At 42.3% G+C, this 25,753-nt stretch overlaps 1 protein-coding gene across 2 annotated transcripts in view; it reads right to left on the bottom strand.

Annotated features, from left to right (window-relative positions):
- The window catches only part of Nfx1 (nuclear transcription factor, X-box binding 1), a 55,007-nt gene that overhangs the window by 9,891 nt on the left and 19,363 nt on the right, over nt 1–25,753 (bottom strand). Inside the window, exons 6-17 of one of the 2 annotated variants that reach the window (XM_021159379.2) lie at nt 25,107–25,178; nt 24,085–24,224; nt 22,210–22,309; nt 21,887–22,104; nt 19,451–19,548; nt 16,394–16,424; nt 12,773–12,852; nt 11,175–11,283; nt 10,649–10,768; nt 6,900–6,979; nt 713–943; nt 1–74 (exon numbers count right to left, since the gene is read on the bottom strand). In XM_021159379.2, coding sequence (XP_021015038.1) covers nt 1–74; nt 713–943; nt 6,900–6,979; nt 10,649–10,768; nt 11,175–11,283; nt 12,773–12,852; nt 16,394–16,424; nt 19,451–19,548; nt 21,887–22,104; nt 22,210–22,309; nt 24,085–24,224; nt 25,107–25,178 — 1,353 coding nt within the window. Of the gene's footprint in view, nt 75–712; nt 944–2,292; nt 4,115–6,899; nt 6,980–10,648; nt 10,769–11,174; nt 11,284–12,772; nt 12,853–16,393; nt 16,425–19,450; nt 19,549–21,886; nt 22,105–22,209; nt 22,310–24,084; nt 24,225–25,106; nt 25,179–25,753 lie in introns of those variants that run through there. The other variant, XM_021159380.2, reaches the window with a different exon arrangement.

Below are 25,753 nucleotides of genomic sequence, written 5' to 3'. Positions count from 1 at the left end.
CTTTGATAAGTCCCCGATGCTTCAGAGCAAATCACCATCTCCTTTCTTCTTCCACATTCACACTGTAACTCTACCTGAAACATTAGTTAGCGTGGAGTGACTTCCCACAGAGAACTGCACGGCAGCCAGGCAGGCTTCACTTTTAAAGCCCTTCCCAGATCCAGCCCCAGCCAAGAGCAGCTGAATCAGCGTCTCTCCAGACTGAAAGCTGCTAACCACCATCCATGTAAACTGAGGGCACAGCAATGGACACGTTGGGAGGCCCATGTCCTGGTCATAAGGTTCCTTTCTGGAAACTACTTCTCTTCTTACTTCTAGTTGAAAGGGCAAATCTAGAATGAAGCTTGCACCACTGAATCCAATGAACATATCTGACGCAGGTCCAACCAAGGCCTAGCTGACTCAAGATGATCATCTGTCCTCATCTCTGCAGGGTGGCCTTCCATGATTCCTCAGACTAACCTTACCTTCCAAGAGGGTTAACTATGACACCATGGTCCTGATGACCCAAGCCATCACTTAGCTACTATCTGTCCTGTTTGATTGTAAGGGACCACATATTTGTTCTAGCTCACTAGGTTGAGCACCAGTACCTCACACTGTATCATGCACAGATGGTATGATTTCTCTTGATGACTTGTAGTTCCCAGAATGCATATATGGTGGCCACTGAAGTCAATTTTGGACTCACTAGCAGTGGGTTAACACTTACCTTGGCTTTACAAGCTGTCACAGGGCAGGGTAAACTGGGGTGGCAGGGTGCCATACATGAGTGGCCACAGTCACCTCTGGGTGTGGTACAGGGCTGCTTGCAGGCCTCATCCACAAGACATTCTCCTTTGTGACAAAGTCTTTGACATTTGTGCATCCCACAGGGTAGCATGGCACTGCAGGGTAATCCGCAAGAGATATCAACCAGGTGACAGGGGATGTTGCTTCGTAACTAGGAGAGACAGAAGTAGCCAGATTCTCATCTTTGCGTGGGTTCTGGGTGAGTTTTCACTCTTAGAATGCATTCTTTTACCTTCTATTTTCTTTATTTTTTTTATTTATTTATTTACAGCATTGAGACTGAACTGGGAGCCTCAGGAAGGATTCTAGGTAAATACTGTAGCACTGAGTTATGTTCCAGACCTTAGACTCTTTAGAAAAGAGCTGTATGTTGTTTTGACATGAATTTAGTATGTGCGTCATGGTATCTATGAAGAGGTCCAAGAACAATTTGGAGGAGTTGGTTCTCTGGCTTCCATTATGTGAGCCCAGGGACTAAGCCCAGGCCACCATCAGGCTTGGTTCCTTTACCTGCTGCTGTTTATGAATTTTTGAAACAGTATCTGCAATAGTCCAGGCCGGCCTCAAGCAATTCCATCATGGGTGGCCCTGGAGTCCTGATTCTATGCATGTGCATGCCACCGTGCCTGGCCTTTTTTTTTGGGGGGGGGGGGGCAGGATTTCTCTGTGTAGCCCTGGCTGTCCTGGAAGTCACTCTGTAGACCAGACTGGCCTCCAACTCTGAGATCTGTCTGCCTCTGCCTCCCGAGTGCTGGAATTAAGAGTGTGCACCACCACCACCCAGCAACAGTTAAGACTTTAAAAGTCCAAATGTCCAAGTGGTTAGGAAAGAAAGACAAATGGGAGCTCTGCTTAAATATAAAGCTGTGGCAGCAACCATGTGTGAGCTAACAAACTTCCTCAGCTGGGTAAGATGGGACCAGGTAGCTAGGGAATACTTTTACAATGCTGTAAGCATGACGGTGGTACACGTCTACTGCCCTAGCACTAAGGTTCAGGTAGGTTGAATTTCGAAATATACCTACAAAACCCTGCTTAACATTCCAACTGCCCTCCCTCCAACCTCTGTGACAGGCTTGGAGGTGAGGTTTATCATCAGCCAGTCTGATAGGATTCATAGTTGGAAAACTAACGTATGGGGAAACACTTGGCACTGCTGCAGGGTTGTATTATGTGATTAAATATTCAGCTATTTCAACACATCTCTAAGCTGATGGCCTCATAACTTTAGGTAACACTTTCATAAAGAAGTGGCAAGGACTGGCAAATTGGCTCACTGGGTGAAAACACGTGTTGCCAAGCCCAGTGAACAGAACTCAATCCCCAGGACCCAACAGGAGGAGAGAACCGACTCCTCTGAGCTGTCATGCTATCTCCACACTGTGACACTCACCTTCTCCCATCTCTCTCTCTCTCTCTCTCTCACACACACACACACACACACACACACACACACACACACACACACACACACACTCAGTTAAAAATGAAGAGGCAACAGGAACTCCCAACTCATTTTATTTCTTGAGAAATTACCTGCTTCTTGGTTTCCAATGGTTGGAGAACACATTGGAAATTTATTACTATGGGATCAAAGATGACTTTTTCTTTTTTCTTGGGAAATAGGCTCTTGCAGTACAGGCTGGCTCTGACCTCCTGATCCTCCTTCTTACACTTCCCCAAGTGCTGGGATTACAGGTGTAAGTTACTATGCTCAGCTTCAGGGTTACTTTTATATATTCACTCAAATTCCTTCAAGAGCCCTTGAAATGTAGAGATAATTTTTATCTAAGTAACACATGACTTGACATGGGGTGACCCAGGCTGGTCTCAAACTCCCAATCTTCCTCTCAGTGGCTTTGGACTTAGAGGTGCCTTCTGCTTATGCTGTGCACTGGCTTCTCACGCCTCACACCTGATCACTAGATCTTAAGTGTCCTGTAGTTACTTCCTCTACAATGCCTTCTTGGGCAAGATCTGTCTCCCTAGGACTCCACAGTCCTCAAACTATTCTGCTTACAATTGTCTGTTTCTAACAACACATTCATCCCTGAACGATTGATCCATCAAGGCAGGGGTGTGACCCCATATCTACACTGTTCCCTGGCCTAGATTGGGAACTCAATCATTTTTCATTGAGCAAAGATAATAAATGAGTATTTCCTGGTAGGTAAACTAACAGAAAGAAAGATTCACAATCTGGATAGGGTGGCCCAACATGCCTGTAATCCCAGTACCTAAGACACAGAGGCAAGAGAAACATGATTTAAGATGTTTGTCTATATGGCAAGTTCAAGGCCAATATAAAATCCTACCTCAAAGCAAGCACACACACACACACACACACACACACACACACACACAATTTATAGAGACTTAAGAGCTATCACAGGAGGCTAGACAGTGCAGCTCATGCCTTTAATTCCAGCACTTGGGAGGCAGAGGCAGGTGGATCTCCGAGTTCATGGCTACACAGAGCTACACAGTAAAACTGTCTTAAAAACCAAAAAGAACTAGCACAGGAAATAAGTACAGAAAAAAAAAGTTCATTGAAGATAAAAGAATAATGAGAACATGTTACAGATGTCAGAGTCACGTTATGAAGTAACAAGAGCAGGTTAGAAAACAAATCATCTTGGAGTAGGAGAAGCATGGATCACATATGCCTGGTTATACAACACTTCTTTTTTCACTGGGCTGGGTATATACATCAGTCACAGGACCCTTGCCATTTCTGTTGCTGTGATAAAATAGCCTGACAAGAAGAAACATAGAGGAGGAAAGGGTTTATTTGGCTTACAATTCCAGGGTACAGTTCATTATTGCATTAAGTCAAGGCAGGGACTCAAGCAGCTAGTCATATCACATCCACAGTCAAGGGAGGAGAGAAATGAATACATGCATGTTGTTTGCTTGCTGCTCAGCTTGATTTTTCCATTCATACAGTTTAGGATTTTCTGCCTAGGGAATGGTGCCACTCATAGTGGGCTGTGTTTTCCCACAGCAATGGACAATCAGGACAATCCCCCATAGACATACCGATAGTCCAAATCTGATCTAAGCAATTCCTCACTACGACTTTGGGTGACTCTAGGTTGTCAAGCTGACAGTTAAACCAGCACAATTCATCCCATGTCAACTTAGCACACAAACATGTTACTTTGTGCAATAACTTTCCATTTCTTATCCCCAAATCTTATGGTAATATCTTAATATAAAATATAGTCCAACTCCAAAAAAGCCCCCCAAAGTCTTCAAAAATTCCAACACTTCAAAAGTCCAAAGTCTCTTTAAAAGTCCAAAGTTTCTTAATTGTGAGCTCCTGCAAAATAAAAAACAAGTTACATACTTAAACATTCTTATTCCAAAAGGGAAGAACTAGGGCATAAAAACAGCTATGCTAAAGCAAAACCAAAATCCTGTAGTTCAATGTCCAACACGTGGAACTCAATCATAATATTATCTTCCAGGCTCCAGAGGGCTTAGGCAGCCTCACTTCTTCAACTCGCATCCACGGGACACAGAGCTTCTTCCTTAGGCTGGATCGACGCCACACCAGCAGCTCTTAGCACTTCTGGCATCTCCAATACTGTGGGGTCTCTCTCCATTGCTACTGAGGCTTCACTTTCACCAATGGCTTCTCCACGACTCTCTGTAGGGACTTGGACCCTGCCATACAGTGTCTGGCTTCAGCTGCTTTCCATGACCCTTTTGTGCCTTCAAAACCAGTATCATGTGGTAGGTAATTCTTACAATGTCAAGTTCTGCTGCAGGCTTGAGATGTGGCCTGGCCCCTGGACAACAGCTCCGTTAGCTGCTTTGTGCTAACCCCAAGGACATACTTCCTATTGTCTCTAGGAGGCACAGAAGGTTCTGCCTCAGTAGTGCTGATCTCTTATCAATCATGGCTTTTCTTCAGCACAGTCTGATCAGGACACAGAGTATTAGCCAAAATACTAAATACAAGGCCTAGTTCCTGATAAAGTTCTTGTTCCCCTTGGAAACCTCAAGAATCAGCCCTCAAAGGGCACATATTTCTTCCGTGCTTCCACTAGAATGGCCCATTTAGCTCTGTGAATAGCATTTACTGGGTTTTGCAGCCCAGTTCCAAAGTCTTCCACATTCCTCCTCCAAAAACATGGTCAGATTTATCACAGCCTAACCTCACTACTCAGTGCTGACCTCTGTTCTAGACTCATTTATGTGTTACTTAGGTATACTGCTGAGACAGATACCCAAAGAAAAAGTCATAGAGGTAGGAAATGGTTTTTGTTTGGCTTACAATTCCAGGTTAAATCCATCATGGCAGGGAGGTTATCCAAAGGGAGATACTGCTTGTTCCGTCTTTTGCTTACTTGCTGCTCAGCTTGATTTCCCTACTCTTACACATTGAGAGGACTGGCTTTCTCACATCTAGTAAGTGTCAGCTCTCCATACACAAAGCTACAGGCCAACCTGGTCTAAGTAATTTCTCATTAAAACTCTTCTCTCGTTAGACTATCTATCTATCTATCTATCTATCTATCTATCTATCTATCTATCTATCTAGTATCGGTTGTGTTATTTTAAAAACTAATCAGTATACTAAACATGTGCAAAGCCCTTGGTTTAATCCCCAGCAAAAAGTACTTTTTGTTAGAACAGTATTTTCTCAACTATCTGTAATAAATATGCATTTAAAAAAACGCTTGTGGGCTGGAGAGATGGCTCAGCAGTTACCAGCACTGACTGCTCTTCCAGAGGTCCTGAGTTCAATTCCCAGCAACCACATGGTGGCTCACAACCATCTGTAATGGGGATCTGATACCTGGTGTGTCTGAAGACAGCAACGGTGTACTCATATAAATAAATTAAATAAATAATAAAAATATGTGACGAGTGTGTGTAATGCACATGTACCATGCTCCTGTCGCAGTCAGGGGACAGTCTGAGAAAGCTGGGTCTACCATGTGATCCAGGGGCTGAGCTTAGGCTGTCAGGCTTGGCACGCACCTTTACCCACTAAACCATCTGGCGGGCTCCTAAATATACATTGATCTGTAAAATTTTATTTAATGATTTGCATAAGTGTTTGGCCTGCATGTCTATATACGTGGCTTATGCCTTTTCAGGGCAGAAGAGCGCATAGGATGTCTGTGAACTGCAGTGACAAATGGTTTTGAGTTGCCACGTGGACGCTGGGAACTTCCTGTGAAGAGCAGCCAGTGCTTCTAACAGATGAGCCATCTCTCCAGCCCTTATACAATATTTAAAATGTACTCTTAAAGAGTTTCACACACATGTACACATAACTTGTGGAGTCAGCTCTCCCCTTTCACCAACTGGGCTCTATGGAGCCCATCCAGTTCATCAGGTTTGGCACAAGTGCCCTTACCCACTAAGCCGTCTTGCTGGCTCAAATATGCCCTTAAAAAACGTTATGTTGGGGGCTGGGACATGGTTCACTAGTACAGAGAAGATACTGCTCTCTCGTCCAGAAGGCCCAAGTGAGTTCCCACCATAAACTCTCATGGCCATCAGCTGAATTTCTGGGTTGAAATTAGATTAAGATGCTACAGGGTTAGAGATGGCTCAGTAATTCAGAAGCACACCAGCTCTTTTTCTAGAGGACCCAGGTTTAAACTCCCAGCACCCACATGGCAGCTCTGTGACTCCAGTCCAGGGAATCTGATGTCCTCTTCTGGGCTCCATGGGCACCAGGCACACAGATATATGTGCAGGCAAAACACTCATACACATAAATAAATTTCAAATTTTTATTTCACTTTATTATTACTGTGTATGTGCATGCAAGTGTGCTATGGCATCTATGTGAAGGTCAGAGATCAATTCTGGAGTCAATATTTTCCTCCCATCTTTTATGCAGGTTTATGCAGAGATTAAACGCAGGCTGTCAGTGCTGTAAGCTAAGTTTCTTTACTGCTGCTGATTCATTCTGTCAGCTCTTGCTAACTTTTATTGTATGCAAATCTTAATATAAAACGAAAAAGGTGCTCTCAGAAAGCACTGCTTCCTGGATGATATTTGAGAACTAAGACTAACAATGTTTAAGCAATTAAATTATACATTTCTGACTGGAACAGAGAACACTCAGAAAGAAAACTTACCTCATGCTTGCCCATGCACCACTTCTGAGTTAGGAAAGTACAAGGGGGACACTTCTCTTCGCTATGACAAGAATGATATACTGCAAAAACAGAAACACAGCTTTAGGAATAATTTCTAAGTAAGGTTTATAAATACTATAAACATGTTATAAATGGCGTCAGACTTTCAAATTCCAGACTTAGGACTTTCTCTAAATGGTCCCAACAAGAAGTAAAACCTATTTTGCTTTATATTTGAGACTGAGAAATGAACATTTGGGGCTTAGCAGTTAAAGTTTGCTGCTCTCCCAGAGGCATGCAAATTCTAGAAACAGAGCAGCCTTCCTATCATCCTCAGGAGAGCCATTTTGGTCTATGTGTTCGACTTTTAGCTTTCTTTTCGACTGCACTGATAAGCGATGTCCCGACATCTATCATCTATTCCATGTAAAATGCTTCTATAGTGGGCTGCACACATAGCTCAACACTTAAAAGCACTGGCTGCTCTTCCAGAGGATGCAGGTTCAATTCTTAGCTCAAATCCATGTGTAAGTTGAGTTTCAGGGGATCTGACAGGCATTTCTGGCCTTCAGTCACCCGGCATTCGGTGCGCACACACATGAAGGCACACCACCCATCCATGGAAAGCACTGTTTAGAGAGTGATTTAGATGCTGCCACTGATCACTTTCTTGCCATCGATGTGAGTTAAGTGTCCCACCCTGAGCTTCCAATCAATATCCCTCAGGTCGTTCTCTACAGCACAAGGCTTGCCTCCTTGCTTCCTGGCCCATCTACACTCACAGGTTTTGAAGAGAACCTCATAATGGGAATTTTTTTAAACCTATGAAGTTCCCCCTGCCTGACACCATGTTGGATATTAAAAAGACACACAGACAAACAGAAGAAAGTCAAAACAAAATTCTTACTAAGGATACTGCGCAGGAGGATTTGGACATCACCTATAATCCTGCATGTGGTAGAAGACGGGCTGGGTGGGAACTGGCCTGGACACTTCATGCTGGTGTGACTACCAAGAAAGGAACTTAAAAATCATGTTGGGAAGTTCATTCTAAGTTTCCCAAGGAAGGGCTTTCACTTCAAGACAAATTTGCTTAGTTCTCTTTTACTATATGAATTTAAAAGACTAAGAGCAAGTCCTCTAATTTTAAGTTCAAATCACATGGCTAGACTTAGTGTGGGTATTCCATCTCCTGTGCCTTGAGTTATTTCATAGGGCTTTGGTAAATGAAACAATGTACCTGTTGTGTATTGGTTTCCTTTGAGATAGAAACATTCCACCCAGTAGGGAAGTTCCTTAAACCAGTACTAAAGGAATTCAAAATAGTTTCAGGAAGTACCTGAAATGGACCAGCTTGACAAGGGCAGTCCTCCCCTCCATTCCAGAGTAAACAACAGACAGCAGAATCCCTTTCTGACTAGCCAATCCACAAAGACCCTGACACAAGCCCAGCTGCCTGGAGGAGATAAACTAGGGCACCAGGAAAGGGCACTCTCCAATCTGTCGAGCTGTGAACTGTGAGGGGTGGGTTATGCTGATCCAGATGTTACTAAGTAATTCCTCACCCTTTCTTGTAAATAACACCAGTAAGTCACTGATTCACCAAGCTGGATGTTGGTGCTATCTGTACTTTGATCTGCTGTGGATCCCCTATCTGAGGGAGTAGATGTATGTTTTGTGTCTCCTCAGGAAAAGTCCTGTCAAGCAACAGCCTCCAATATGATCCAGGACAACAGTTAGCAACTACACTGGGTACAGGGAAAAATGCAGTGTGATTTCAAATGGTTTTTGGCCTGGTACCTGTGCAATTATCACAGAAAAACTAAAAACACATATCCATAACATAATATAATAAATAACGTAATATGGACTAGGAAGGTTGGGAACCACTGATGTAACAGGTCACTCTACTGTTATTTTAAAAATCAATGTTGGGGCTGGGAGAGTTAGCTCGGCAGGTAAGACTAGAGGACCCCAGTTTGATTCTACATAGCACCTTACAAATATCTGTAACTCCAGTTCCAGAGTTTCTAACTCCCTCTTCTTTAGTGGACTCTGTATGCAACTGTTGTATAGACAAGACAAACATGGAGGCAAAACACCCATACAACACATAAAAATAAAACGTGTGTGGGTGGGGCAAGATGGCTTAGTGGATGAAGATGCTTGTCACCAAATCCAACAACTGATCCTTAGGACTTAAATGGAGAACCAATTCTTGTAGGCTGTCCCCTGACCTCTATGTGTGCTATGGCATACAAATAAATTTAAAATAAGTATATAAGCGAGTGACTACAAATTGGTATGACACTGTATGTACATTATACAGATATGCTGCTGTATGCTTGTAACCTCAGCGACCAGGACACAGAGGCAGAAGGGTCAAGAATCTGAGGCCAGCCTGATAAGACAGAGGAAGCTGGAGATCAGGCTAGCTATAAACCAAGACTGTCTCAACCCTCAGAAAACACCCCAATACACACACGCTAACACATGGAAAGGTAACAACAACAACAAAAGCAAGTTTAAAATCATTACATTCAGTAGAACCTCATTTTTAGAAAAAAGGGAATATACATATAACACACACACACACCAAAATAACTTTTAAAAGATGTTATATTAGAAGGCTGGAGAAATAGCTCAGTGGACTAGAGTTTAGCTCATAGGAATCTAGCAAGAACCTCACAAACACTTATAACTCCAGTTCCAGGGGGATCTGACACTGATTTCTGGCCTCTTCACTCATGTGCAGCACATACACATACATACACACATACACACACACTCATAATTAAAAATAAAATAAATCTTTAAAAAAGTACCATAATAAATGACATAACACCAATCGTATGGCTTACATTTTTGTATAATTTAATTTAAATTATAGAGATTCCATAGTGGCAGGCTAATAATTTAATATTGCTTCTCTAAACAAAAACCAAGTTCAATAATTTTTTTTCTTTTTTCACCCCCTCAATAATTTTTTGTTATTTTATTATTATTTACCTACTTGTTCTTTCTCACTGAGTGTGTGTGTGTGTGCACAAGTGCACGTGCACATGCATGTGAGAGAGTATGTGGCATGGCATGGCATGTGTGTGGAGGTCAGAGAACAACTCTCGGGTATTGGTTTTCCACCACAAGAGACCAGGAAGTCAAACTCAGGTCATCACCTTTACCTGCTGGCTTTAACTAGGTTATCTTTAATTCTGTAAAAACAATGTTCAATTTTGAAATATGCGTCAAAAGTAGAGGCAACAAAGAAACAGAAGTCTGTGAAAGACAAGAAAGACAAGACTAGGGTTTCTTCCAAACTGTTGGACGTGCTTGACAACTACAATAAGGGAGAAACAACAATATGAACTAACCAGTACCCCCAGAGCTCATGGCTCTAGTCGCACATGTAGCAGAGGATGGCCTAGTCGGCCATCATTGGGAGGTGAGGCCCTTGTTTTTGTGGAGATTATATGCCCCAGTACAGGGGAATGCCAGGGTCAGGAAGCGGGAGTGGGTGGGTTGGGAAGCAGGGTAGGGGGAGGGTTTAGGGGAATTTCGGGATAGCATTTGAAATGTAAATGAAGAAAATATCTAATAAAAACAAGTTAGAGATGAGCATACTGTTGAGGAGGCACTGTGTGGCTTAGATCACACATACCTCCATGGGCAGAACTATGCACAGTCACACAGCAACATTCTGAATGACAAGGTCTGAGTATGCCGTGAGGTGGCAACATGAAGTGACTCACCTGGATGGTCACATTCATGGATCCTGGCACAGGTTTGGGTACACTCAGGAGGCCTAGTCCCACAGGGAACTGGTGGGTAGATCACAGAGGCGCCACAGTGGCAGGTTAATTCATCAAAGCCTGAGGGAAAAGATGAAACAAAAGAAGCCTTTGTGAGTTTGTACATAGATGAACATGAATATAATAATATGCCTAGATGTGTGATTTAATTGTTCCCCCTACCTTCATTACAGTAATGCACTACTGTGGCTAAGAATAAAAAGTCTCAACATTTTTGAAACATTAACACTTAGTTCAGTAACCCATATTAAACTAAGCAAACCGACTGCTCAAAGTTTCTAGGAAACTTTGTTTTTTAGACAGGCTCTCTCTCTATAGTTCTGGCTACAAGTAGTCCTGAAACTCATTATGTAGACCAGGCTAACCTCTAACTGACAAACATCTGCCAGCCTCTGCCTCCAAGTGCTGGGAATAAAGGCGCATGGGGCTGCAAGCAGCTCCAGAAGTCCAGAGTGAAGGTACTCACTGGCTTGCCAGCAGGTCTGACAGTTCCCTCGATGACAAGGTTCTTCACACCGATGAAGGCCACAGCGGAGTTTCCTCCCACAAATCAAAGGACACTTGTGCTCCTTGTCCTAGAAGAAAAGAGCTCTATCTGTTAACACTATTTTCTCCACAAAGCTGCGCACAGTTAAGAAGGGAAGACGAATGAGAAGGGCTTCAGAGCCATCGAGGAGAGGAGGGGAACCAGGGACGCCGAGACTGAGCAGAGCACTCCCTGGAGCTGGACACTGGGTGAGCCTCACTGTACAGCTCGAATCTTGTTTGAGTTTTCTGATAATCAGAGGAAGTCTAGGCTTCCAAACACTGACTTATCAACCTTGGTTCAAAATATCATCACACTTCATTGTGTTAAGATAAAACTTTTTTTTCATATTATGTATGTAAGGGTGCATGTGCGTGTGTGAATTCGTGTAGATTCCAGAGGCCAAACTCATAATATTTTCTGCCTCCTTTAGATAGGGTCTCTCATTAACCTGAAGTTCATTAACTAGGTTAGAATGGCTGGCAAGCAAGCTCCAAGGAGTTTCCTACCTTTGTCTTCTCAGCACTAGGATTCAAACACCATGCACAACATTTAAAAAAATATTTATTTTATGTACATTGATATTTGATCTACATGTATGTCACCTAGAACTGGAGTTAAGACAGTTGTGAGCTGCCATATGGGTGCTGGGAATTGAATATGGGTCCTCTGGGAGAACAGCCAGTGCTCCTAACCACTGAACCACCTCTCTAGGCCCCATGCCCAGCAGGTCCTTATGCTTGTGAGGCAAACACTGTACTATATCCCTAGCTGCAAAATAGAAAATGTTAAGGAAAATACTGTGCCAAGTGTCATGGTACATGCCTTTACTCGGTATTTGGTACTTGCGAGGCAGAGACAGGCAGATCTCTGAGTTAAAGGCAAGCCTGTTCTACAAGGCAAGTTTTAGGCAGGTCAGTTCAGGCAATAGATGGAGAATCTGCATTTAAAAAACAAACCAACAAACTCAGCAAACCCATTCTGGCCTCTGATTTGGCCCAATGAACGCACAAAACCCAAAGCTCAAACTGCTAAGCCCATACCAGTCTGTGCCGAGGCAAAAGTCACCCCAAAGAACCATAATAATCTGACGTTGTCTTGGGAGCCGGAGAGATGGCTCAGTAGTTAAAGAGTCTTTACAGAGGACAGACTGGTTGCCAGTTGCCATGTCAGCTGGCCCACAGCTGCCTGTGAGTGCAGTTCCAGAGATCTCACCCTTGTAGCTTCTGTAGACACCTGCACTCATGTGTACATGCCTCCACACTGACCAACAAGACACATATCCACAAAATTAAAACTCAAACTTTCTCAGGACTAGGGTTGGAGGCCCTTTCTGTCTTCCTATATGTATGTGAGCTGCCATCGTGGAGAGCCTAAAAAGGCCATGTCTGCTCAATGTGTGTGTGTGTGGACTAGGAGAGCTCTGATGGCCGTTTAGGGCCCCTCCAGTTGATTTCTAAATCTGGGTCACATTCCAGAGGGCTGAGGCTTCCAAATGAATGGACTCAGATAACACCAACAAATGGTAAGTCACTTACCACACAGCAGATCTCGTTACATTTATGCCGTCCGCACAATCGTTTCTTGTTACACCGTTTGTCGCACATAAATGTAGCATCTATTACAGCCAATTAAAGAAAAAATAAACATGCAAAAGGTGTAAACATTCATTTAACACACATTTGAGTGAATATAGGCTGAAGAAATACAAACATAATATAAATAAATTAATGATGAAAATGCTTTTAAAAAATTACTTTTACCTGTGAAAACAAAGAACTGAAGCTGATTAATACATGGTATGGTAAGAGTGTAGAGAAAAGGTGTAACCATATTCTGTAGATGGAGTACATATATATCTAACAAAATCAAGTGGGCCCTGGAGAAGCACTCAGGTTGCCTATGCAGCCTGCTCAAGGCTCTGGCATCACACACAAAAACCAGACAGTATGTAGCTCTATGTTTTTTTTTTTAATTGGTTCTTTTGTTTTTTGTTTTTTTTGGTATCTCTATGTTTTATATATACACTTTCTAAAGTAATTAGAGGATTAGGCTAGCTTAGTGTTAAAGCATTGTTCTAGAATGTGTGAGGCCCTGGATTCAATCCCTGCTAAAAAAGGAGAAGAGGGGAGAAAAAAAAAAAAAAAAAAAAAAAAAAAGCCAGGATACCTAAGGCACACACAACACAAACTCAATAAAATAAAAAGCTTTTGTGTATGAAATTGAAGGACATCATAAAAAAATATCAACACCTCACAAAACAGAAACACATTTATAAATTACATACCTCATAAGCATCCAAGATCCAGATATATAGATATATATTACAAATTGACAACAGAAAGAACAACCCAGCTTTTAAAAAGTACAAATGATTTAGAGAGCCTTTCCCAAAAGACATACAAGTGGCCACAGAAATGAAAATCAAAACCGCACGTCACATCCAGTTATGACGGCTACAGGTTTGTTTGGTTTTGCCACTACTATGAATCCCTGCTTGGGCTACAACTTGCATAATCTAAGTGTGGCAGTGTATGTCTGTAATCCCAGAACTCAGAAGGTTTAGGCAGGAGGATCAGAAATTCAAGATTATTCTTAGATGCACAGAGAATTCTAGGCCAGCCCTGGATATGGAAAAACCTGTCTCAAAAAAGAACAAAAACCAGTATTGGGAGTTGTATTTTATACTTACAATCACAGCGCTGAAATAAAAGGCCAAGACAAGAAGGCCAGCACAAGTTTAAGGTCAGCATGGGCTACAAATAGTGAATTGCAGGCAGCCCGGACTACAGAGTGAGATCTTATCTCAAAAATAAATAAAATCAAAAAGTTTAAAAGGCATTTAAATAAAAACTTGTTTAAGAACTAGAGGAAGAGGTGCATGCCTGTAAGCCCAGCCTTCTGCAGGGAGTTACAAGTGCATCTTTGACTATATAGTGAGTTAGAGCGTAGACACCCTGGCTCAAAAGAAAAAGAATAGAAAAAAAAATCATGTAAGTTTTATAGGAGCATTATTCACAGTAGCCAAAAAGTAGAAATTCCCTAAATAGGTATCAGCTAACGAATGGATAAAGAATATGCAGCATATTGATAAAGTGAAGTATTTAGCCAAAAAAGTATCAAACTTCAAAAAAGATGATAAATGAAATAAACCAAGAAGATACACACTGTATAATAACTCATATATACTAGTCCACAGAGTCTGAACGTTGGCAGTAGTTAGTTATACAGGAAGGCTGAGTCAGGAGTGAGTGCTTGAGAAGCACAGGGGTTCCCTTTGGGATAAAGCAGTCATTTTGGCATGCGACAGAGTGATGTTATATAATATCTTAAGTGCATTGAACGTCACCAAGCTGTATGTTCTAAACTGGCTAATTCCGTGCTGTGAGCTTCACTTCCAGTGTCTTCTGCTGTTACTTTCAGAACCATCCTCACTCTGCTCTCCTCCCAACTACAACACAACGAATATGTAGTACATCTTGTCATTTCAAACTTCTCCAGTTTTAGGGTGGCTTAGATAAGACAGAGACTCCCAGGTATAGAGTGGGAGATCAGGATCAATGGCTAAGAAAGACCCCCACAGTCCTACCCGGCACCAAGGGGTCAGGCATCAAGAGCATAAAAATAAATCCAGGTCCTACCGGGCGTGGTGGCGCACGCCTTTAATCCCAGCACTCGGGAGGCAGAGGCAGACGGATTTCTGAGTTCGAGGCCAGCCTGGTCTACAAAGTGAGTTCCAGGACAGCCAGGGCTATACAGAGAAACCCTGTCTCAAAAAACCAAAAAAAAAAAAAAAATCCAGGTCCTGAGGTTAAATCCCAGCAACCACATAGTGGCTCACAACCATCCAAAGTGGGAGTGGACGCCCTCTTCTGGGGTATCTGAGAACAGCTACAGTGTACTCACATGTAATAAATCTTAAAAATCAATCAATCCAGCCTCATTTGCACCCACAACTTAATAACATTTTCTAAGGTATTGACAGATATGTTAATACATACCTGTAATCCTAGTGACCAGGCCAGGTTTTGTCTAAAAACAAACCCCCAAAGGAATAAATATGTGTATGTCCTACATGTATGACTGGTGCCTACGGAAGTCAGAAGAGCAGGGTATGAGATTCCCTGAAATTGGAGTTACAGATGGTTGTGAGTCCCTGTGTGGGAACTGGGAACCAAACTCAGGTTGTCTAAGAACGGCCAGTACTGCAGAGCAATCTCAGAGCCCTTGCCTTTTATTTATTGATTTATTTTTAAAAGATCTGTGCTTGTGTTTGTGAACACATGCACAGGTGAGTACATCAGATGTCCTCTACTATTCTGCCTACTATTCCTTTGTGGTAAGGTCGTCCTTGAACATGGCTCCAGTTTTCCTAGCCAGGATGGAAGCTGCTTGGAGCTGGGAGTACATCATGTACACAATGCCTGGCTTATTATCTTAACTCTTGTTCTCACGACTGCACGCTGAGTCATCTGTAAGAGAGCCTCCTTTAAAAAATTACTTTTGTGTTTGATACAGTATGTATGGTGAAGGTTACAGAACAACTTCTGAGAGTCTTTCTTTACTTGTTTAGGCAAGTATTTTGTAGTATCTGTAGCTTTAAGAGACTCTAGACTGAGCTGACCCTTGAGTGGCTTGTCTCTAATTCCCATCTTGCAGTAGGATGGTGGAGATATACCACATCTGGCTCTTGTGGGTCCTAGGATTGAACTTGGCATCAGGCTTGTATAGCTTTTACCAGCTGAGATATTTCAGTCTCTTTATTTCAAAATAGGTGACAATATAGGCATATAATGCCGGTGGGCCTGAAACTGCTGTTAGAGGCTGAGAAAGGCTTCAGATTCTCAACTATCCTGCCTCCATTTCCAGAATTCTGGAACTGTGGGCACGTACCACCACACCTGTGTTCAACTTATTTTTAAAATGTATTTCAAAGTAAGCTGAGTGTATTTAGCTCAATTTTTAAAAAGAGAAATTTACTAACTAGACTTCAATGGGTAATTTTTTTTCTCCTTTTACCATAAAAATTATAAATGTAGTGGACAAATCTTAAATATTTCTTCACTGAATTTTGACAAACATGTAACTCAGTATTTTATGAATACACAGGGCATTGTCTTCATTCCAGAAAGTTCCCTTGTGCCCCCTTACAGTCATACCTTCACTTTTAAGACTGGTACACGGAAGCTCCTATAGAAAAAGAAAAGAAACAGTAGCTATGTTAGGAGTAATTAAAATGAGCCCTGCAGAAGAACACAGAATATAACATGGTTATTCACCGGCTCCAGCCTGGAGCTGCCCCAATTATGTCAGTGTGCTTCAATCACAAGATCCCACGTTCCCTGACTTTTCAGGCAATGCAGTTCCAACAATCTGGTCTTGAAGCCCAGAGCAGAGTAGGAATTATAAAGTCTGAAAAGAAAGGGGTGTCTACAGGTATCAAACATGATTTCCTGACCAGGGCACAGACAGCTGTAAGAGTGGATATTGAAGATGAGCATGCTATACGCCTGTAAAGCCTGCACTTGGGGCGCAGGACCAGGACAATGGAGTCAAGTCAGGCAACACAGTGAGACTATGTCTCAAAAAATTAACTCATTAAAAACATGAAAGATTAATTTTTAAAAATTGAAAATAGTTAATAACTTGCTGTCATTTAATCTAAGGGAAAACATGTGCCCTGAAAATACTACAACCAAGAAAATAAGCAGGCCTTTGGGCCTTGGAACTCTATTACAATGGTTTCAACCCTGTGAGAGGAGCCCCAAAGGCCTACCACATGCCATTTGCTTAGGCAAGATCATGTGGAAAACATGTAGTAAGGATGATACATGGGGAACCGAATCAGTTACGAAGTAGCAGGAGCCTGGCTGCCTGGACGCCAGGCTCATTTTTACTTTGTAAAAATGGCTCTAATTTACAAACTGCCAATTGCAAATAGATGTGAGGCAGTGTAAGAAACTGAAGGTTTTTAGCTGGGTATGATGCCAGCAATCTCAGCATTCCAGAGCTGAGGCAGGCTTTGAATTCAAGGCTAGCCTAGGCAGTACTGTGAGGTCCAGTGTGGGTTACAGACTGAGACCCTGTCTCAAAAGAATAAAATACAAACCAATAAGAAGAAAAAAAGAAAAGAAGGAAGGAAGGAAGAAAACAACACTTGTTCAAATTTGCTTTCATCCCACTAAAAGTAGCATTTTGTGAAACACCCATGTAGTCAGACATGGTGGCACATGTCTTTAGTCCCAGCACCTGGGAGGTAGAGATAGGTATGCCTGTGGTACAACAAGGCCAGCCTGGTCTACAGAGAGTTCTAAGACAAACAGGCCACACAGAGAAACCCTGTCTTGAAAAACAAAACAAAGAAAAATCCACGTGGCTAAATGATGGGCAATGGTATCAATTGATTCTGAAGAGAATTTTTAACTTGTCAAAAGAGTTTACAGAACTCATACCAATTAGAAAGAGTTGCATAATTTCAATTTACAAAGCTTTTGAAGAATACACTCACTGCATGGGTTGTGAGTGTGAGGACAGCGTGAATGAAGGCAAGAAAGCAGAGATGGGACTGCTGGAGAGAAATGCAAGCACACAGCAGTTATCTGTATAGCTTGTTTCTCACCCTACTTGCAACTTTTGTTCAAAAGTCCCTAAGAGCACCTGTGGGCCTTACAAAATTGGTGATCATTAACTGGTAACATCCTAAAGCCCTGGGTTTTTTTTTTTTTTTTTTTTTTTGGGGGGGGGGGTGGTCTGAAGACTGAACAAGCCTTATACGATAAGCACATGTTTTGTCATTAAGCTACAACCTCAACTCCTTCAGTCATTACTCTGGCATTTACAAAGAAAGAAGTGATGCTCCAGCCATATACACTGTGGCTTTTAGTATAAATACCCCATAAGCTTTACACAATGGCCATCAAAGTAATCATTATACTATGTTTCCTTTTTTCTTTTATTTTGAAGCTTATCCATTAAACTAATTACATCCTCAAAATAATCTAGGAATCAGTTGTTGTTCAGACCTTAACTACTTTTTTTTTTTTTAAAGATTTATTTATTTATTATATGTAAGTACACTGTCGCTGTCTTCAGCGTCAGATCATTACGGATGGTTGTGAGCCACCATGTGGTTGCTGGGATTTGAACTCTGGACCTTTGGAAGAGCTAAGAGCTGTCGGGTGCTCTTACCCACTGAGCCATCTCACCAGTCCAGACCTTAACTACTTTAACAAAAAGAAGCAACTGTTAAGGTCTGTCTTCATCCTTCTTTAGAGGAAGTCCTGACATGAACTGAAATGACTTCCTGGGAGAACAATACGACAGATCATTACTTAGAAGACTCCATCCCAAGACAGCCATAGATAGAAGACGTCATGCCTCTTCTGGTTAGAAACAGAAATGGGCACTAAAGCCCAACTCCAGAGCAAGTCAGATGCCCAATCACTATCTAGGGCTGAAATTAAGAATCTGAATCCTGGCCTCTGTACCTGTCTCTCAAGAGGGACTGCTTAGTTGAGTAACACTGTTAGTCTATGGCTTGTGTCAACAAGCTATGTCTTAAGCATATGACATAGAAGCAGGCTGGCCACACTGGACAGTTTTAGGCTTGAGGCTTTGGTCACACAGTAGCTACCCAAGTCTGGAGAGACTGACATTGGCTTTGTAGGTAGTCCATCATACCAGGATGGCAATACACGTTCTAAACACACAGGCTTTTGTGAGCCTTCCTGACTGGAATATTCTCTCTATATTATCACACACAGACCCCAAGAAGGTCATAGAGGAAGGACAAATGGAGCATCACATTTGCTCTTTTCTTGGATCTTTCCTACATGTTTTTTCTATGGATTAATTCTAATCTGTGTCCTTTCCTGCAATCACAACTGTGACAGTTTTCAGTGAATTCAGTCTACCAAATTATCCCCTTGTGAGTGGTCCTGGGCCCACTGGCCTTCAGCTCAGATGAGGATTAAGTGGTCATGTTGGCCATCTTAGTAGTTGTCTAAACTCTCAATTGAGGAGTTTTGTAGGCTGTGCCCAGTTCCCATGTGGCTAAATCACAGTAGTGCTGTTTCTTTCTTCACATCTGTACTTGGGGTGAGCGACCCTCTAGACACTCCACTGGGGGAACTCAGTGAGTCATACACTGGAGTAAAGCTGGATTATTTTGGTTCCTCCTCTCTCACAATCACCATGTTAAACAGTTTTAGCCTTACCTTTGTTCTGAAGGAGCATCTGCAGGAAATGACTGATGTGCGAGAGCACGGCCCACAGTCTCCTTCATGGCAGAGCTTTTCACAGGTGTGGATAAAATCTGTAATAAAAAGGGACAGAGTGGGGAGTGACAACTGCACAGACTTCCCGACCTTTGCTTTAGGTCCCACGTCTTTACATTACATTCAGATCTCCCTAAAATTTAACTGTGATGACTTTGATGAAATGCTCTAGGCTCTGAAAGTTATCTGGGGACAATTCTGAAGGCACAATCAATCCTTAATTCCATCAATTGGGGCTGCTCTCTATGCAGCCACGAACAGCCTGCATTCACCTGATAACTAGATTTAGGGCAAATACTTTTTTTGTTTCCCTTTCTTGAGACAGGTATTATTATGTAGTCCAGGATGGCCTCAAAGTTATAATCTTCTTGCCTCTCGGCCTGCGTGCTGGGATTACATGTATGTACCACTATCCCAGGCCCAGGACAAGTCGTCTTTCAGAGGCTCATGGAAGGACAACCATAGTTGTTTTCATGTTTGCAGCATTGAAAGCCAAGCCCAGGGAACTGTGCATGCTAAGCAACTGCTCTATTGAGGAGTTATACTGCCAGTCCACATCAGTGTCGTGCTTATATTAATTTTATTAGTATACATTTATCCTATCTATCAAGCCAGGTATAATGGCACACATCTTTAGTCCCAGCACCCAGGGAAGCAGAAGCAGGCAGATCTCTGAGTATGAAGGGAGCTGGTCTAGAGAGTGAGCTTTAGGACAGTCAAGAGCTACATAGTGAGATCCTGTCACAAGCCAAGCCAATTAATTTATACTTATTGTGTATGATATGCACACATGCCAGTGTATGTAATAGACCTAGTTGGCCTTGAACTCACAGAAACCCTGCCTGCCTCTGCTTCCTGTGTTGGGAATAAAGGCATGTGCCACCATTTATTTTGTGTGTATGCATGCAATGTCTGAGGACAACTTGTAGGACTGAGTCAGTTCTCTCCTTTTTAACCCAGTGGGTCCCCAGGACTGAACACAGTTATCAGGTTTGGCAGTAGCACTTTTAAACACTGAGCTATCTCAGTATTATCAATACGTTTTTAAAATCAATTGGAAAAAAAAAAAACTTTCCATTTTTGGAGACATGGTGTCATGTAGTCCAGGCTGGCCTGAAAAATACTAAGTAGTTAGGATAACGATGAACTGCAAAATTCTCTGCCTCTACTTTGTGGAGTGTGCCATTCCACTTGGACTGTGAGGAGCTGAGGATGGAACCAGTAGCTTCACTCATGCTAGGCAAGCATCTACTAACTGAGCTACCTCAGCCCAGCAAGTAACTACAAAGCTAAACCTGTGCATGTTTCAACTAATTTCAATGAAATTTTCTATATACAAATAACCAGAAGCCATAAAAGAGGAAGGAACAAGGCATCACTAGAGATCAGAAGGCAGCAGCACTAAAAATATTAACAAGAATAAGTAACAAGAGCCAAATTACCTTAACAAACAACAAAAAGCCTCAGAAAGCCTGTAATAAAATCCTAACTGTACACACACACACAGCTTCAGAGCAGATAGCTTGAGAAACCTCAGTGGACCCCACATCATCACTTTAGTCAGGGTAACAGGTCCACAAGAAAGATCAATCAACAATGCAAAAGAAATTATCTCCTGTTACAAGTCTTTAAAAGGTAATATGATCTGGGTATGGTAGCTCGAATCTGTCATCCCAGCCCTGGAGAGGCTGCTGGTTTTACCAGGTCTGCTTAGTTAAAGCCTGCTCGAAGGAAAAGTTTAGAAAAGTATTTACCCAGACAGAATGATGCTCAGAGGCGCCATCCCCAGCTATGGGGAGGGGCTTAGCTCTAGAAGGCATTCTTTGAATGCTTAAGTGGCTGAACACTTAAAATTTCAGTTCTTAAATATCTCATCCAGGGTTGTTTTTGCATGTTCCTATTATAAAAAATGACATTTAAACACTCCTGGAATGCTAGATCAGTAAAAGTCTATATGGTGTTTGCACTAGACTAGGCTGCTAAGAGAACTGATGGTGCTGGCAATAAAACTGGAGACATGACTGGGAATCTGTATTTTCACAAGTGTAGTTTGAGTAAAAGAAAAAAAAAGTATCTATCCAAATTTGATCATTATATATATAAGAACCTCTGCTCTTAGGCATTTAATATTACTTGGTAAAAACATCATTATTCCTAAACATTTACATTTTTAAAAAAATAAAATCTTTTTCATTTTTATTTTATGCGTATGAATGGTTTGCCCTCATGTATGTTTATTACAGACGGTTGTGAGCCACCATGTTGGTGTTTAAAATTGAACCTGGATCCTCTGAAAGAGCAGCCAGTGCTCTTAATCACTGAGCTATCTCTTCATCTCCTACATATTTAAAAAATAAGTTTAGGTCAACTAGTTACCTGAGGAACCACAGGCCAAGGGTTTGCCACACACTTTTCCACAGGAAGGGACAGGATCCATGCATGTTTTCCGAGCATTACTTCCATGTTCCAGCAACTGGCTGAGAGGTGTTTGGCCGCAAGGGCAGTATCGCACCAAATGGGGGAGCCGTGGGCAAGGCTGACAAGGCTGAGGGTGGCAAACCTGAGAACAGGTATGGCTCCCACACTTCAAGTCCCTATTAAGAAAAACAACAGACAATTAATTGCATAACTGTTACATAAAATGAAGCTTTATTCTAAAAGAAACTTTAATCTAAAAGCAAAAAAAAGGAAACCCTTACTTGCCACATATCTTTAAACAGCTGAAGTCCCCAAATCCATCAGACTTTCCCACATCGGTTCCACACAACACATCTCGGGAGGTGCTGCCACAGTAGCACACTTGAGGGCACAATTTAAAGGACAAATCAATAACCAATCCATGCTTTAAAAATGTCCCCAACAATCTATAAATGTTCATTAGTATAGACCAGACATGAATGTTGTTTATGCGGCAGCTCTCCCACCCATCTAAGAGCTTTAGGTGGGAATAAAGCAAGCTCTACCCCCTCTGCCAGTGCCTTAGTGCTGCTGCAGATTGATACCCTGTAAACAATGACCTCAGGAGTGAGAAGGGCCTGATTCAGTCACAGGGTGCCGGCAAGCTAGGCTGAGATGCAGAGGTTGACACCTAGATCCCTTCAACTCAAGTAAAATGGATCACATGAAATGCTCCCCAAAAGGTCCCTGCTGTTGAAAAAAACTTATAATTTTTATTAAATTACATAATTTTTCTGGTATCACTTTACATTTTTTCCACAAAGGATATTTATCATAAATTAGTCTATACCTTGCCCATATGATAAATGGTGAACAAGAGTAAAAACTAGCTGGGGGTGGTAGAGCACACCTTTGATCCCAGCACTTGGGAGGCAGAGACAGGCGGATTTCTGAGTTTGAGGCCAGCCTGGTCTACAGAGTGAGTTCCAAGACAGCCAAGACTACACAGAGAAACCCTGTCTCAAAAACAAAAACAAAAAAGAAAAAAAAAAGAAAAAAAAGAGAAAGAGTTAAAACTAAACTGAAACACTGTGGAACTAATTAAATGCTAACTTCTTTTTTAGGATAACTTAGGTTAGCTACTGGCCCAGAAAATCAACATCAGAATAAATGTAATTGAGTTCAAGAAGAGACTGGTTTAATAGCAAATTCTAGGCAAGACAAGGAGGGCTATATAGTGAGAACAGTTTAAAAAAATCATATCCATAAAATAGTAAACAGAGCCAAAAACAACTTCTGGCACATGGCAAGAGGAAAACCTCAAGTGACTGGAACATATTTTTTTACATTTTAAAAATAAACATTCCAGTGCTGGAGAGAGCGAGAGAGAGAGAGAGAGAGAGAGAGAGAGTATTGGTTGCTCTCAAGAGGATCTAGGTTCGATTCCTCAGCCCCCATGTGGTGGCTCACAACTGCTAGCAACTCCAGTTTCATGAACCTGATGTGTCCTTGGCTTCCTTGGGCACTAAGGCATGTCTGGTACACACACTGACACACCCACACGTATGTAGGCAAAACATCCATACACATTAAAAAATATACATTCTGTCTTCAAAAAAGAATATGTGCATCTTTACCCACTGTGACGCTAAAACGCACACCTTACCAGGTTAAGTATTTGTTGGATGAATTCATACAGACAGAACAATCAGTCCTTTGGAACCAGTGAACTGGTGACAAACTCCAGCAGCCAGGGGCTTCTGAGAGCGGCCTGGTCTACGAGCAGCCTTTGCTCTGCTGAGCTTTGTTTTCTTCTATTCTGAGGCAGGGTCTGGCTGGATCATGACATACACACGCTTAACTTCACAAGTTTGCTTATAGCTATGCTGAGGTTGACAGTTGTCAAAGTGACTGTAGCAGTTTAAACACCTGTCAACATTGTATGAAGATGCTAGCTGCTTCACCCTTGCCAACATGTGGATTTTAGTCTTTCATTTTCGACATCCTGGTAAGTATAAATACATGCCTCACTATGGACTTGTTTTTGATCCCTGTTCCTTGGACTCTTCCTCTAGTGCAGGCTTCTGTGAAGCAGTTCTGTTGCAATATAACTGACATAGCACACAATTCCAGAAATGCCTGCAAGCAGTGCTAACAGGTGCACATACACCACTTACCCTGGTTCAGTATGATCCGACAAGGCTGGCATTGACCCCCATGGCACAGCTCAGCACAGTGGTGCTGACCACAGTTCAAGATATTCTCACACGCATTAGAACAGTGGACTGAGACAGGTTGACCACAGCGAACCGTGTGCCTATAAAGATAGACACAAATACATCACTCTGAAGTCCCCACTACACAGACTGAATAACAGTGAAGCCCAAGCCCTTCCCTCAACACCCAGTAAACGTTTCTCTTGACTTTGCTCTCCCCAAATTTTTCTAAGTGTTTCCTTCGAATTTTTAATTAATTTTGTGTAGACATGTTTGTAAACAGGTGTGCAGGTGGCCATGGAGGTCAGAGATGTCATGTCCCCAGAGCTGGAGTGACCAGCTCTTGTGAGCTGCCCAACATGGGTCCTGGGAATGGAACTCAGGTCCTTTTCAACAGTCATGCACTTTTAATCACTGAGCAATCTCACTGGCCTCTTCTACCATGTTTTTATTTCAATATTCTCCTCACTGCCTCCCTTCCCTTCTTCCTATTTTCTACTCTATCTTTCTCTCTTTGCTGTTTCTAATTAGTGGTGAGACAAAAGCTAATTCTGAAAATCTGTCCTAGTTCACTGAGCAGCATGCAGGAAGGAGAGAACCGTGGACGGATGGGTTCAAGTTTGGGTTCCACTGTCACGCTGCCTGGAGCTGCCTGTCCTCCTCTACCAACCAGGAAAGAAAGGAATCAGTGTGCGCCCAGATCTGTTACACTCAGACCAGAAGCACAACAGTATTTTCCTGGGATCAAGCACGTTCATACTGCATACAGCTGTAATACTTAACAGGGCACGAGACAGGACTCTGATTCTAGCTTGTTCTAATAAGTATCCTGATTCTGCTGGCTTACCCTTTCACTCCCAGAGGTCCTGGAACCAAGGTCCCAGGGATTATACCTACCACTCACGACTGATCTTTTATGTTAGGCACTCACAAGTAAATCATACATGTGAAAACTGACTTCTTCAGTCCAATTCTAATTTTACCTGGTCCGTCCACATTCACATGTTTTAGTTGTAAAAGCAGGGCAGGGTGGGCAGGGTCCAGGATGGCAGAGACTGAGGAAAAGAAAAAAAAAAAAAGCAAGCTTCAATGAGGTAAGTCATTTCTGTGTATTAAAACTAGAACAGCGCTGCCTGAGCTGTGGTCTACTGTGAACACAGCAATGGGAGAGCCAATCTTTGTTGTCAACTTGACACAACAGGGAAGAGGATTGCTGTCATCAGACTGTCCTGTAAGCATGTCTGGGTCACTGTCTTAACTGATAATTGCTGGGAAAGGGCCTAATCTACTGTGGGTGGTGCTACCCAGCAGGTGGTCCTGGATGTATAACCAAGCTGCCTGAATATTAGTAGAGGTGACACTTGAAAATATATGGCCTTGGCCCAACTATAATAGTATGTGTGTATACCTTAGTAGAAGAGCACTTACTGACATGTGGGAGACCCTGGATAGGATTCTCGGGAGGGAGGGAGGGAGGGAGGGAGAGAAGAGAAAAAGGAGGGAGGGAAGAAGGAAAGGAGGGAGCCAACAGTGCTCACGTCTACCAAGACCACGAGAAGTACAGAACTGTCCCCAGCAGCTAGTGAAGTAATTAATAACCCGGCACTGGGTTCAAACAGTTACAGTGCAA

This window comes from Mus caroli, chromosome 4 (genome assembly GCF_900094665.2).
Source record: "Mus caroli chromosome 4, CAROLI_EIJ_v1.1, whole genome shotgun sequence".
NCBI classification, from domain to species: domain Eukaryota; kingdom Metazoa; phylum Chordata; class Mammalia; order Rodentia; family Muridae; genus Mus; species Mus caroli.
Note: the sequence above shows the minus strand (reverse complement) of the source record. Positions and strands in the feature narration are given on the sequence as shown.